The 12,721-nt window shown below is 39.9% G+C and overlaps 1 protein-coding gene across 1 annotated transcript in view; it reads left to right on the top strand.

Annotated features, from left to right (window-relative positions):
• The first annotated feature begins 405 nt into the window (after positions 1–405).
• Positions 406–12,721, top strand: part of TXNDC11 (thioredoxin domain containing 11) — a 96,286-nt gene continuing 83,970 nt past the window's right edge. Inside the window, exons 1-2 of the mRNA XM_019540121.1 lie at positions 406–493; positions 2,778–2,875. Coding sequence (XP_019395666.1) covers positions 2,819–2,875 — 57 coding nt within the window. The 5' untranslated portion in view covers positions 406–493; positions 2,778–2,818. The remainder of the gene's footprint in view (positions 494–2,777; positions 2,876–12,721) is intronic.

Genomic DNA, 12,721 nt, shown 5'->3' with positions numbered 1-12,721 from the left:
TTAAAGCAACCAGCAAGTGGGGAGTGAGCTAATGTATCCATAAACTTAATGCACAAGAGTATGACTGTGTGAATTTCTTAGTTTGTTAAAATTGGAGTTAAGATTTTATGGCATAGCGCATCATTAACCCAATTAATATAAACTGTAGTAATTTGCATCAGTTTTGAAGATTTCACCATTGCATGACTTGCTAGGCTAAAGAAGCGTTCTTAATAAAACGTGTTCTGTGTTTGTGTTAAGTGGTATAAGTGTCCTTTCTTTCTTTTTTTTTCATAGCCGAGCAAAAGATGTGACAGTGCCAGCAAAGGTTCCAGTTAATTTCTTCTCCTCAAGATCTCCAGTCATTGATCTTTTTCGGGGACAGTTGGATTATGCAGATCATCTTCGTCAAGATTCTGAAGTTGTGTTATATTTTTTCTATGCCCCATGGTGTGGGCAGTCTGTCGCAGCAAGGGAAGAAATCGAACATGTGGCTAGCAGGCTGTCAGACCAGGTAATTCTAATGAAGACACTGCTTTTAAAAAATGGCTTAATTGAGCTTTTGTTCCTCTCCAAATGGTGAGTGGAATTCTTTTTTCCTTTGGCAACATGCAGTTCCATGCAAAGTTGAATGATTATTGGGACTTGAATGATCACATTCAAGGGCAGAATTTAATTTCTTTTTAAAATTTCCGTATAGATAAGTTGTGGTTCCCCTTCTCTTTTGTGTGGTTGTCTCAATTCTGAGAGGGGATCTAGGTGAAAAATTAATAGAATTTTTTCAGAATGTCTTGAAATAGGTTTGGTTTTTTTTGCCCTTGTGAAGCAGCAGAGAACTGGCTTTCCTAATGCTTTCAGACAGCAGGACTCCTGGGAACCTGTTATCTTCAACAGGTGATCATATGAAGGCCTCTGTCTTGTATTAGCTTCTGCCAGCAATACAAGTTATTGTAGGCTTTTAATAAATTGGGAGCTTTACTTAATGTGCTAGATTTTTTTGGAAGGGTTTTAGTGTGTGCATTCATGATTGTTTCAATCTTCTGTACCCAAATTTTTCCAACACTCGTTCTTGGTCAAAATTAGTAATGTGGTTCTCTTAGTCTTGAGGGGAATCAATGTTTCATTAAAGTTCAGAGAGTTTGCTCATCTCTATAGAGCAAACTATAGATATGAGCAAACTCAAAACAACAACAGCTTTGAGCAGACTTAGCCTAGGAAATATATGCTTTCAGAAGTAAACTTTTCAGGTACTGTTCATTTTATGAAAAGAGTGATTGTAGTGGTAACTTTTTGTCTCTTTAAATATAGTGCACAGAATCAGAAAACACTGAAGACTAGTTAGCTTGACTAAAATCTAATTGGTGATTATATAGCTTATATATAACACTCATTAGCATGTACTATTTCCATCTTCCTATATACTTCCTTCCCAGTTAAGTGCTATTTCTCCTATTTTTCCTCTAATTAAATTACTTTCCCATCTGTTTACCAGCTATGACTTTGTTTTGTTGTTTAATATCTTTGTTCCCTTGTGCTGTCCTTAGACTGGCCCAGAAGAAATAGGAACATTTTCTAAATTTACTTCATTTTATATATTGCCATTGTTTTCAGTTTCAGCACTTTTTGGTTTTGGGTTATTCTGCTGCCTTCTGCAAACGACAAGAAGTAGTTGAGATTTTTTATGGTATTTCTTTCACTTTGTTGAAGACTTCTGTAGTTGCTTCTGTGAAACCTTGGGTGATAACCAGCTTACTTTGTTCATTGCTTTCTGCATCTTGGGAGAGATACTACCCACAGAACTGTGAGCGGAGTGTAGAGCAGAAGTATTTCAACAGAATCCTGAGCTTTTTGGAAGTGCACAGTCAGCAGGTTTGCTTTTTGGCATGGTGGGATGCAAAGAAAAATCCTACAAGGCACAACATAACTCAGAAAGCATATGTTTGTAAGAAGATGAGAATGTGAATTTGTCTTTTAATACATTTTATTGCTGTTTTCATTTTAATTGTGAATCAGAAGTGCCCACACTGTTTACATGGTTTCAACATCACCTTAGCACATGTTTACTTTAAAAAGAAAAGAAAAGATGAAATAAACTATTTGAAACTTGTATGATGTAATAACCTATTCAGAATGTCATCTGCTTGTGAGGAGGTTTATGGATGCAATTGTGATTCGTTGCATACAATTTCTGTGTGTTATGTGGATAGTAGTCTACTACTTCTGCATTTTTATATATCAGCACTGTATGCTACCTATTCTTCTTCTCCAGTCATTGGATTTGGCTCTTTTAAAAGATTCAGGCTTCTCATTCATACAAGAACACAGCATTTTCAGAAAAGAATAGAAGATTATACGTGATATCCATTTTGAATTTGGCAATAACTTTATTTTAACACTGTTTAATAAAATAATAATAATAATGTTTCTATAGTACTGTTAACCAACCAGGAAAGGTTTCTCATTATCCTAGGCACTATACAAATACAGAGTAGCAGATCAATGGGGCCTCATAGATCTTACAATCTAGACAGGTAGGCAAATGGATGAAGAGATTTAACACATAAGAAAAGTAAACAATGTTGGCAGCAAGTAACATGTTAATTCTGCAGGCTCTATGTTTTTGTTTTTGGGGGTTTTTTTTCTGGGTCTGGTTAGGTGGTCATGAGTTAAGTTGAACAGGAAAAGTAAAGGGAGAGCCCAATGTGGAAGAAAAAGAGCCAGTGGGGAAATGGCAGAAGAGGAGAAAAAGTCAAGATGATGCATCTTGTCCTCATTAGACAACTCTTTCTGTTCTGCAGGTGCTTTTTGTGGCAGTTAACTGCTGGTGGAACCAGGGGAAATGCAGGAAACAAAAACACTTCTTTTATTTTCCTGTGATACATTTGTACCATCGGAGGTAAGTTATGCAAGTGCAATTAGTCTGGATTCTAAATTGATTTGGTAGATGGCGATACTGTTTAAATAAAAAATGTGCTAGAAGTGTCATGCTTGCAGCTTGTTATGCACTGGTAAGAGAAGAGATTAATCTCTGGCCTGATAGCTAGCACTAGGCTTCTGTACCACTTGAATTCTCTTTATAATCCTCATAGATATAAGGGCATAAATGGGGCAGAGGTCTAATGCTGGCAAGCCCTCTTCAGAGAGGTGTACTTCATTTTCTTAATTAGTTACTTAGACCTAATCCTGTCCATTTCTTTGTCTTTAAACAAAATTCTGGTAACTTTTTAACTAATGGGAGGTTTGACTCTAATGAGGATCTGAGAATTCAGACTTGCATGATTAGTTGTGTTTTTAATATTTTCTGTTTTCTACAAAGGTGGGTTGTATTACATGGTCCCAATTCACATTGCATCATGTGCATCACATAGTCCCCCTGTTTATGGTCATCTTTAAGTATGTACTTAAGGCAGCAGTGGGTGCCTGGGACACTAGCTCTGGGCACCTACTCAGAGGGGGCACAAGAACGGCAGATGCTGTTGCTGCTGCCCCAGCTGCTTGGGGTGCAGACCCTGGTAGTTACACTTCTGGTTTAATCATTGAAGCTAATTGGATTAAAGCAGGTGCTTAAGTCTGTTTGTGCATTGGGACTATACCAGTGTGTATAATGTGCAGAAGTTGAGGATCTTTCTATATCTTTTTTTAAATTTGAAAACAGGATATCGAACACAACGTCCAGTACTCAGTACATAGGAGGTGGATGCTGTCTAGTCTCCCATGCGTGTTTATGCCTGTGACTTTTAAAACCTGCACCATTTCTCCTAGTCCTGCATTTCTTCTGAGGGTGGCTGCCTAATCTTCTTAGGTTGTGCAACACTGGAATGGGGTTGTGGGTTTGGGATGTGCACATATGTTTACTAATCTTTCCAATCAGCTAACATTTATATGGAAATTGCACTGATGATTTAAATAGATATAAAGCCAATACATTTATTTCAGTGAAAAATCTTGTAGGGAAGTGCGTCAGTTTAAAACTGTTTCTTTAGTCTGTAAATTTGTCAACACAAACAAGTTATAAAAAATACAGTTTAAACTGACGGAGTGACCACATGCAAAGTTGAGCCTAAATAATAGAAGGTGAGAATTGCAACTAATTTAATTATTCTGGTTTGTCTGAATTCAAGCCAACTCAAATTGTGTCTGAGCTGAGACACATGTTTCCCCAACATGATTCCTATTCATGTAGTCTTTCTTCTTTCTTTTAAGCTTTCTTTTAATCTAAACTGTTTGTATGTATAAACAAACAGAAAATCCACATCAGTTTGCAGGTTGTTATTGAAGGATATATTTGAGTTATTTAGGCCATGTAGAGGAGAAATACTTCCCCCAGCTCATGAGACATTAAACCTCTAATATTGTGTACTGTGCATGCAAAGTCATATTTTCCATCTTTCTTTTTTTTCTGACATGATAATGTTTCCAGCTGTTGATACAATGCATGTTGCTAACAATTTAGACATTTGTAGTAATATCAGAGTATCAAATGACATGATCCAGTGGTGTGGCTCTAGAGTATTGATTCAGTCTGTTTGAATAGATTGTATTTTAAGTGCAGATGTAACTTTTCTCATTGTATTAAGTTTATGTATTATAGAAAATGGTTTAAAAAATGAATCAAGGTTCTGACAAACTTCTACAATGGAATGAAAAAAAAGAGTAAAGTTTACACTACATACTTTTAAATGGTATCTCTACTGTATCTAATGCTTTTTTTTCTTTTGAGAAACTTATTTTATTTTGCCAGATGATATTAAGTTGTTGTCAACTGGGAGTTAACAAAGGTCACTTGTAAAAGCCTACTTAATACCTTCTTCTTGCTAGGGTGATAGACAAGTGCAAATGCTGCTATTCTATTTTAATACTTTAAGTTTACTTTCTTCAGGAATATTTTTTTCAGATCTGTATTATTCCAGTTATGTGAATCAATTAATATTGTATGGACCAAACAGAAAAGCCTGTCTATCTGTATGCTAACTAGAATATAGGGTAATTTTGCCCTTCTTTATCCACTTTTTTCAATAGGACTCAGAGGCTGTCTTAATTTTCCATTTACCACATTGCAACACGTACAACAATAGCACTGCATTGGAATTGTTGCTTCAGCTGAGAAATTCTGAATTGAACTTTTTTCTGATCTGACAACACCGCTTTTGTCAGTTGTAGAAGATACTGTTCATCATCACAAGGAGTGCCCTCCATTCCCTGGGGACTGAGTATGCTGGCTGTGTAACAGTCCTAGCCTCACCATCCCCAGGAGGGACTCCTTCATTTGTTAATTTAAGTCTTAATGTATTATTATTTTTTTTGGTACTAGTTTTGGACCAATTGAATACAAAGGCCCTATGAGTGCTGTTTATATTGAAAAGTTTGTTCGCCGGGTGATGACACCACTTCTCTACATCTCGTCTCGATCAAAATTACTAGATTTCCTCTCAAATTATGAGGTACTTGTCTCTATTCTCTAGCTTTACAGTTTGTAGTTCTGAAAGAATTTGATTTGTTTTAGGATTAAATATGAACAGCTCCAAAACAAAGGCTTTTATCAGAGTCTCGGAAACCTGCAGTGCCTCTTAAGTGGTGCAGTTGTAACACACACAACATTTATAGACCAATAATAGCACTTCCTAATGCACTGCCTATATTTTCTGCAGTATATGAATGTTATCCTAGTGTATTGTCACTAATTCTTATTGCACTAGTATCTAGGGTCCACAACAGTTTGGGACCCCAGTGTATGGGTGGCTGTTATATGAACTTAGTAAGAGCAAAGGCTTACCGTGTAAACTGGAAAGGCAGACTGCCAATATATAATTGATTGAATGTTTAAACAGTCAATTGAAAATTGCGCATTTCTAACAAATAAGCAAAATGGGTGGGTAAGAAACGATATGAAATCAACTGAATAAATAACATCTAGAGAAAATCTTTTTCACTAGCTTTATACTTTTAATCCACTTCAGGGAGTTCTTCATTATGTTCCATTAACTTTTAGGTTTTTGCTTTGGAAAGAGGAGCTAAAGTTGGTAACAATACTAATAAATAAATGATTCCCAATTATTGGAACAACACTACCACGTCTGTAACATGATGAAAAAATGGCATAGTACTGTTAAACACAAAATGCCAAGCTGAGTAAAGTGTATTTGTTCTCTGCATTGTGGTAGTGCCAGAGGTTACTAGCTGCTTTCCAACTGTGAATAAACCATGCTATCTGCTTTGAACAGCAGGCAGACAGATGAAGGCTGGGTGAAAGGAATACCACGTACAAATGAAATCAGTGTGGTTGGCACATGTCTTAGTAACTGCTTGATTGTTTGTTTCAGTTTATTGGGGGGGTGGTTTGGCACAGAAGAGAGGGATGATGAGGGAGGGAATATATTTGAATGGGAGGAAGAATGATTGGCAGATAAGTTGAAAGCAAACTGGTGGGAAAGAAAAGGGAGCTGGTAGTTTGTCAGGGTGGTTAGCTCTGAAAAATGAGGTCCTGATGTGATGGGAGTTTACCTAAAGGGAAGAGAGCAAACGCATTTAAAAAAGATCTGAAAATCTACTAGCTCATAGATATAGTATCTAATGGGATTGGGAGGCTGGTAAGATTCTTAGTAAGGCTAACGTTCTGCCTGTGAAGAGCTCTAGACTTCCTGTTTCTCATGTTGAAACTTTTGTGAGTTAATGGTAGTGGAAGTCTCGGGCTCCCAAACCCATGGTACGTGCAACCCTTTTTATGTATTGCTTTGAGCAAGAATCAGTTTTGGACTGGCTTGTTCTTGTCCCAAGAGTGCCAGCTGCCAGAGGCACTTGGGATATGATTTACTTTAACGATATTGTCTGTCTCCTTCACTGCTAGCCCACCATCTGTGGTCTGGATCAGAGTAAAAAAAGTTAGAACTACATTGTTCTGTTGCCCTGTGGTGAAATGCTTGCTGGTGAGTGGGAGGCTTGCATAGACCTCAGCGGTGGTACTTGTTTCATATGTAGCAACTAAACATTTTAGTTGTCATTGCATACTAGATAGATATTCAGTAGCTTGTCAGATTCAGTATGATTCAGTGCTGAATGACCACCTGTATTTCTGCCCTTTGTTACCTTCCTATCTAAAGGCTCCTTACTCTATTTCATTCTGTGTTTTTGTTTTTTTGTTTCTGTGTGCGTCTCTGTCAAGTTTTTGGATCAGCTGGGTTTTCTTCCTATACGTTACTTATTCTTTCTGGTAAAGTGGTCAGCAACAAACTGATTAAAGTTAGCAATAAAATTTCGTAGGTCAAATGAGATTATTGAAGAATTAATACATAACCCCCTCCTAACCACGGCTTCAGGGCATCTGTTGTTGCAGGCAGGTATTATTGCATTTTTAAAGCTTGACTTAGAAGTTTTTATTTGAGGCTGTGAAAGTAAGAACTTTGTTTAACTGAAAACCTAAGCTCTGATTGTGCCGCTGGTTAATAGTTCATGTTTTGGTGATATCCAGTTAGAATTCCTCTCATCGCAATCAGGTTGTCTCTTACAGTTTAATTCTTTATTCTTCATTATGGAGGCCACACTAAAATGGTAGTACAGTGTTGGCCTGTGCAATGAATACTGCAGTCCTGCAGTCACTAAAAGTACTTAACAGAACATGACATGGGCATATAGTACATATGTGGGTTAAAGGCTGTAGAAAATAATATGGATTAACACTTTAAACAGGTAGATCCACAAAATGATAACCTTTATGCCCATTTTTATATACTTGTTTACTTTGTACAGTTTATAACACAACTTTCATGATCTGATGATCTAATTTTGTTGTGGTTTTTTTTTTGTCTAGTCAGACCTGTCCTCCAAGCAGAACAGTATCTTTTGAAAATGAAATAGTACTTCTTGGAAGTATGTATTTGTGAAAATATCTAATGTTGTGGGTTTGACTTAAATTTATGGAAGGCTGAAAGTTCAGAGTTCAACCTAGCACTCTCTTCTTATCTCACACTGACCTTTCAGGGAAACTGTTGCATTATTTATGCAATATTCGAGAAGTTCCATGAAGGCCACAATTATAGAAGTCCTTTTAGGTCAAATTCTTATTTTTGTTAATGTAATTCCAACTTTGTGTGCATTAGGGTAGTTAGTTCATTTAATTTATCTTACCTGATACTAAAGATAAGACATCTTCATGGCGTAAATCTTTGCATTTTGTACTCATATCCAGATATATGGAAGTAGTTAAACCTAAGCTTCCCAATCTTTTCCCCAGCATGTTCCCATTTAAACACTAGAAAATTTTTGTGACCCCAAAAATGATGTAGACAAGATCAATGCCTCTTCCCTCCCTCCACAAGCAGTGTGGCTGGAGTGGGGCCTGTGGGAGGATGCAGGCTGCCTGCTGTGGGCTCAGGGGGACCCACCTCAGAAGGGTGTGGGGGAGGCTTGGTGCTGCTGCCAGGAGCCCCATGCCAGCAGCAGCAGCAGTATTAAGTTGTGCCCTTTGTTGCTGCTGGGCAGGCAGAGAGTGCCTTACAGTGGTGGCCCAGCTGGCGTGGGGCTCCCAGCAGTGGCACCTAGCGTTTCCATCTGCTGGGTAGGACAGCAGGGCATGGAGCCATGAGCCCACAGCATCCCTCCCCACCCTCTGCAGAAACCTGGGGAGACGCATCCCCCCATACCCCTCTCCCCAAGGGTGCACACAGCAGGAGGAAGCCCCCCCTCCCCCCCCACTACCTCCTGGACAATCTGCCTGTGGCTCCATCTTGCTCTTCCAAATGGTCCCTGCATTCCTGCCCTGGCCTTGGACCCCGTGCACTGACCTGGCTGGGCAGGGCCCCCTGCCCAATGTCCTTCCTCACTGTGGGGTCCTCAATCTGCTCTTCCCTTCCTCCTCCCTCCTTACCCCCATAGACTTACCTGGAAGGAGCTGCTCTCCATGCTGCCGGGCTGCCATGTGTATGTGTGCATGTGCATATGCACATGGCACCCTCTGCCTGATTGCCCTGCTCATGTTTCCCCCGCCCCAAGCAGCCCCTTGTAGGCTGAAACTCTGCTGTCCTGCAATGGGAGCTTGCCATTTCCTGCCTCTTGTGTGTGATTTTTTTTTTTTTTTCCATTATAATGGGTCAACATTGTCAAGTGTCTTTGCAACCTCATTTTTTATCATTGTGACCCCAAATGGGGATTGTTACTCCAAGGTTGGGAACCATTGTCATAGCCCATCTCTATCCCCAAGTATCACCCAGATCCACTTCCATTTTCCATCCTGCTACTTTGCTTTCTGCTTCCTGCTCTATGTTCCCTGCCCGATCTGATACACTGCTTCCTGCTCCTTCCCCACACAAAGACTGTCCATGCCACTTGTAGCAAGTGCACTGCAGGTTGGCTACCTCTGTTCTGGCGAATTCTAACACAGATTATTTTAGTAGGAGATTATTTTCAATAAATAGACATTATGAGGTATGTTCCAGTGTGAGCAAGGTCCGTGAGCAGGTCATTAGTATATATTATTATCATGCTTAAGTGCAGTGGTTGTAGCTCTTTCCTGCAAACCCATGGCATTATTAGCATTTAATAAATACTCTTCTGTTAAGATGATGCAATCCTTCACTGCTGAAGACATCAGTGACAGTGTGTGTTTCTAGCTAGGGGTATCCAGCATGCCACTCTTAAAAATACTTCTGAATTAATAACAATGAATCAATGTTTTAATCTATCTAAAACACAGTGGCCTTAGTGTGACAAACAGGTTATTAGCCTGGGTTCAGCTTTACTCACATGTGGCAATTTTGCTTGTGGTTCCAAAGTTGGCAGGTGCAGAGCTAGTTTGGTTGTTTTTTTTCAAGATGACCCAACAAAACCACTTCAGAAAATATTATTTTCTGTGTTGTGTTGTATTGGGGGGGAAAGTGTGTGAATAACCAATTACTATTTAAGGGCATTAGTTACCAGTTCATAGTTACTAGTCATATCTGTCCTTGCTTTTCCTATTTGTTTACACTGGCAAAAAAGTAAATGTACAAAACATTTTTGCTAAGACCAGCCATGTCATAAGGGATGTTGAAAGATTTGAACAGTATTTTATTTAAATTCGGCATCTTAATTAATTTTGTTTCTATTTAGAATGATTAATAGAGTATCTCAGTCATGTGACTTGTGTAAAATTTAAGATGAAAATTATCAAGTAATTGAAAAATATTGTGTTGCATCAGTAGTTAAGAATAAGTTTAAAAGCTATTCTTAATACCACAAGAGGGCGTGCAAAAGCTATGATAAAATATGTGGTTGAAATGCTAGTATTTTATAGGCTTTTAAGTCCTGATTCTCTTCTCTCATATCACTTATAATATTTTCTTGAAGCCAGTGGAGTTGCACTAGTGTAAAAGCATTATGAAATCAGAACTGGGATAGTCCTATTTGAGAGAGGCAGCAAAAATCCTGAAATAGCTTTTGAACTCTTAGATGAGATAACAATATGTATGTTTTCAGGAGCTAAGACAGCACCATCTTATCTTTTAAAGCAACAAACAATGCTTATCCCTGTTTCCTGAGTTGGACAGGTATAACAGTTACTAACCTGACTTTTTTTAAAAGGAACACCTTCCCGGGCATTTTGCAAGGAAGAGGGGCTGCTTCTGTAGTCAGGTGAGAAGAATAAACAAAAGACACCAAAATACAACATGCTCATGCCTGTCCAACTTTTTAGGGAGACTGATGTTCATCCAGTATGCAGGAGGAGCTTGTATATATCCACTATACCTGGAGAATGCCAGTTTTTGTCTTTGCTGCAGTACTGGGGAAAAGCCTCTTGACCAGTATGCACAAAGTGAGCCATTTGTTCACAAGTTGCTTAGGAAGGTGGCTCAGCAGTGGTTTTGACTCATAAAACTGGCCTCCTCTCTACCACTTTAGTGAGTCTTATCACTGCTCTTTACTCTCCAACTCCTTTCCTGAGAGGCTGCGGACCAATTTTGGTCCTAGCTAGGATATGCCCTCCTGTCTCTTATCCCTGATCCTGAAATAGCTTGAGAGGAAATGAAATGCTGAGTGGGCTGTGCATGTCTTTAGGAAAGCGAAGAGACTTTTTCCATATTAAGTCAATTCACCCAGTACCAGTATACACAATTCCTTTCTTATCTTTAGAGCCTCAGCTGAAATAAGACTTATGGGGTCTGAAGGGCCCAAGAGGAACAGACTTTTTTTTCTGTTTTAAATGTTTTTCTCCTTATGATCTATCACTCTTCTGACTGGATGTCCTCAGGAGGCCTACTCAAGAAGTTGATTTCTGTCCTGCAAAAAGTTGGCAAGGAACTGCTGCTCCAGAATAGCCAATAACTGTAGTCAGGGTATTTGTGTAGAACAGTGGTTTGTAACATGGTGCTCGCAGGCATCATGGGTACAACTTCAAAAGAGTACAAAGTAAAGGGAAGCTGCATTTTGAAGTTGCAGATCTAATGCAATTTTAAGTAATGGATGAGATGATCAGATTGATCTAAATTCGGAACTTTAATATTCATATCGACGCCTGCTGCTTTTTCTTTTAAACTCGTATGTGCCCTCGGGCACATGAACTTTGGGAAATCCTGGTCTAGAATGTGGAAAACCCAGGTTTACATCACCAATCCAGTGAATATTTACTTGTTTATACAAAGTGGATCATCTGAAATATAGTGTAGATCAGAGAGGCAGAAGCATGTCTTGGTACAGCAGTGCCTGGCACTGTACTGGAGCAGCATAGACATACACAATATCAGTGATTCTCAACTGAAGTAACACAGTACCCTGTAATGCCATTAAATCCTTTTTGGAGTACTAAATTGCCCCCACTATCAGGGACCCCGAATTCTGCGGCAAGCCATACCCCTCCCGTCCATGATGCTCCCACAAAACTGCCGGTGGGCCAGGTGAAACTATTCTTTGGGCCAGACTGGGCTCATGGGCTGTGTTTGACACTCCAGCTATAATTAAACAGCTAGAGAGTTCTTTTTTTTTTTTTTCCTACTGAGACAACTCTTTCCTGACTTGCATCTCTTGTGCTAAATAAGATGCATTAACTATAGCAGATGTTAGTCTTAAGCTAGGGGATATGACTAATAAAACTACTGAGGAGCCGTGTCACCTTGTGCTTGATCCCTACATGAGTTGGCTGACTGAGCACCTTAGCCTAATTTTCTTGCATAGTAGCATGTACTTGCTACTAGCAACAGTAATAAGGACAGCTGCCAATTAATAGGGCAGCACAGGTGAGGGTTGCCAGGGCAACTAAAGTTGGTCAGCTGGCTAAAAGAGGGCAGGGCCGGGCCTTTATAAACAGCCCAGGCCGGAGCCTAGCTAGCAGTTCCCTTCTGGCCGCCGCAGGAGGTCTGCGGGGTAGCTGAGCAGTCTGAGTCGATGGTTGCAGCCTGACCACTGTGACTGGCTGCAATGATGCAGGCAAGTGAACTCTATAAGAGACCGTGACTAAGGAGCCGAGTGAGTGTTGGGTTATAAGCCAGGAGGCTTCTTGTGTTTGTGTTATAGCCGTTGGGCTCTTGGTTTAGTTATGGTTGTACTGGAGGACCGGGTGAGGCTGTAGGGGTGTGAGGAGGCCTCACAGGAGCTCCCCAATAATCTGAGGGTCCCGGGTGCCCAGTAGTGGCACAGCGAGCGGTGCCAGTGGGGCACAGCTGTTTGCGCCGGAGAGGCACAGTGTGCGGGGTTTTGGACCCCAGCCTGTGAGGGCGGTATTTTGCCCAGTGGGGCAAGTGACCCAGGAGAGGGTCAAGGGGCCAGGCAGAACTGCGGC

Source organism: Crocodylus porosus, unplaced genomic scaffold, assembly GCF_001723895.1.
Source record: "Crocodylus porosus isolate Cpor-Errol unplaced genomic scaffold, CroPor_comp1, whole genome shotgun sequence".
NCBI classification, from domain to species: Eukaryota; Metazoa; Chordata; order Crocodylia; family Crocodylidae; genus Crocodylus; species Crocodylus porosus.
Note: the sequence above shows the minus strand (reverse complement) of the source record. Positions and strands in the feature narration are given on the sequence as shown.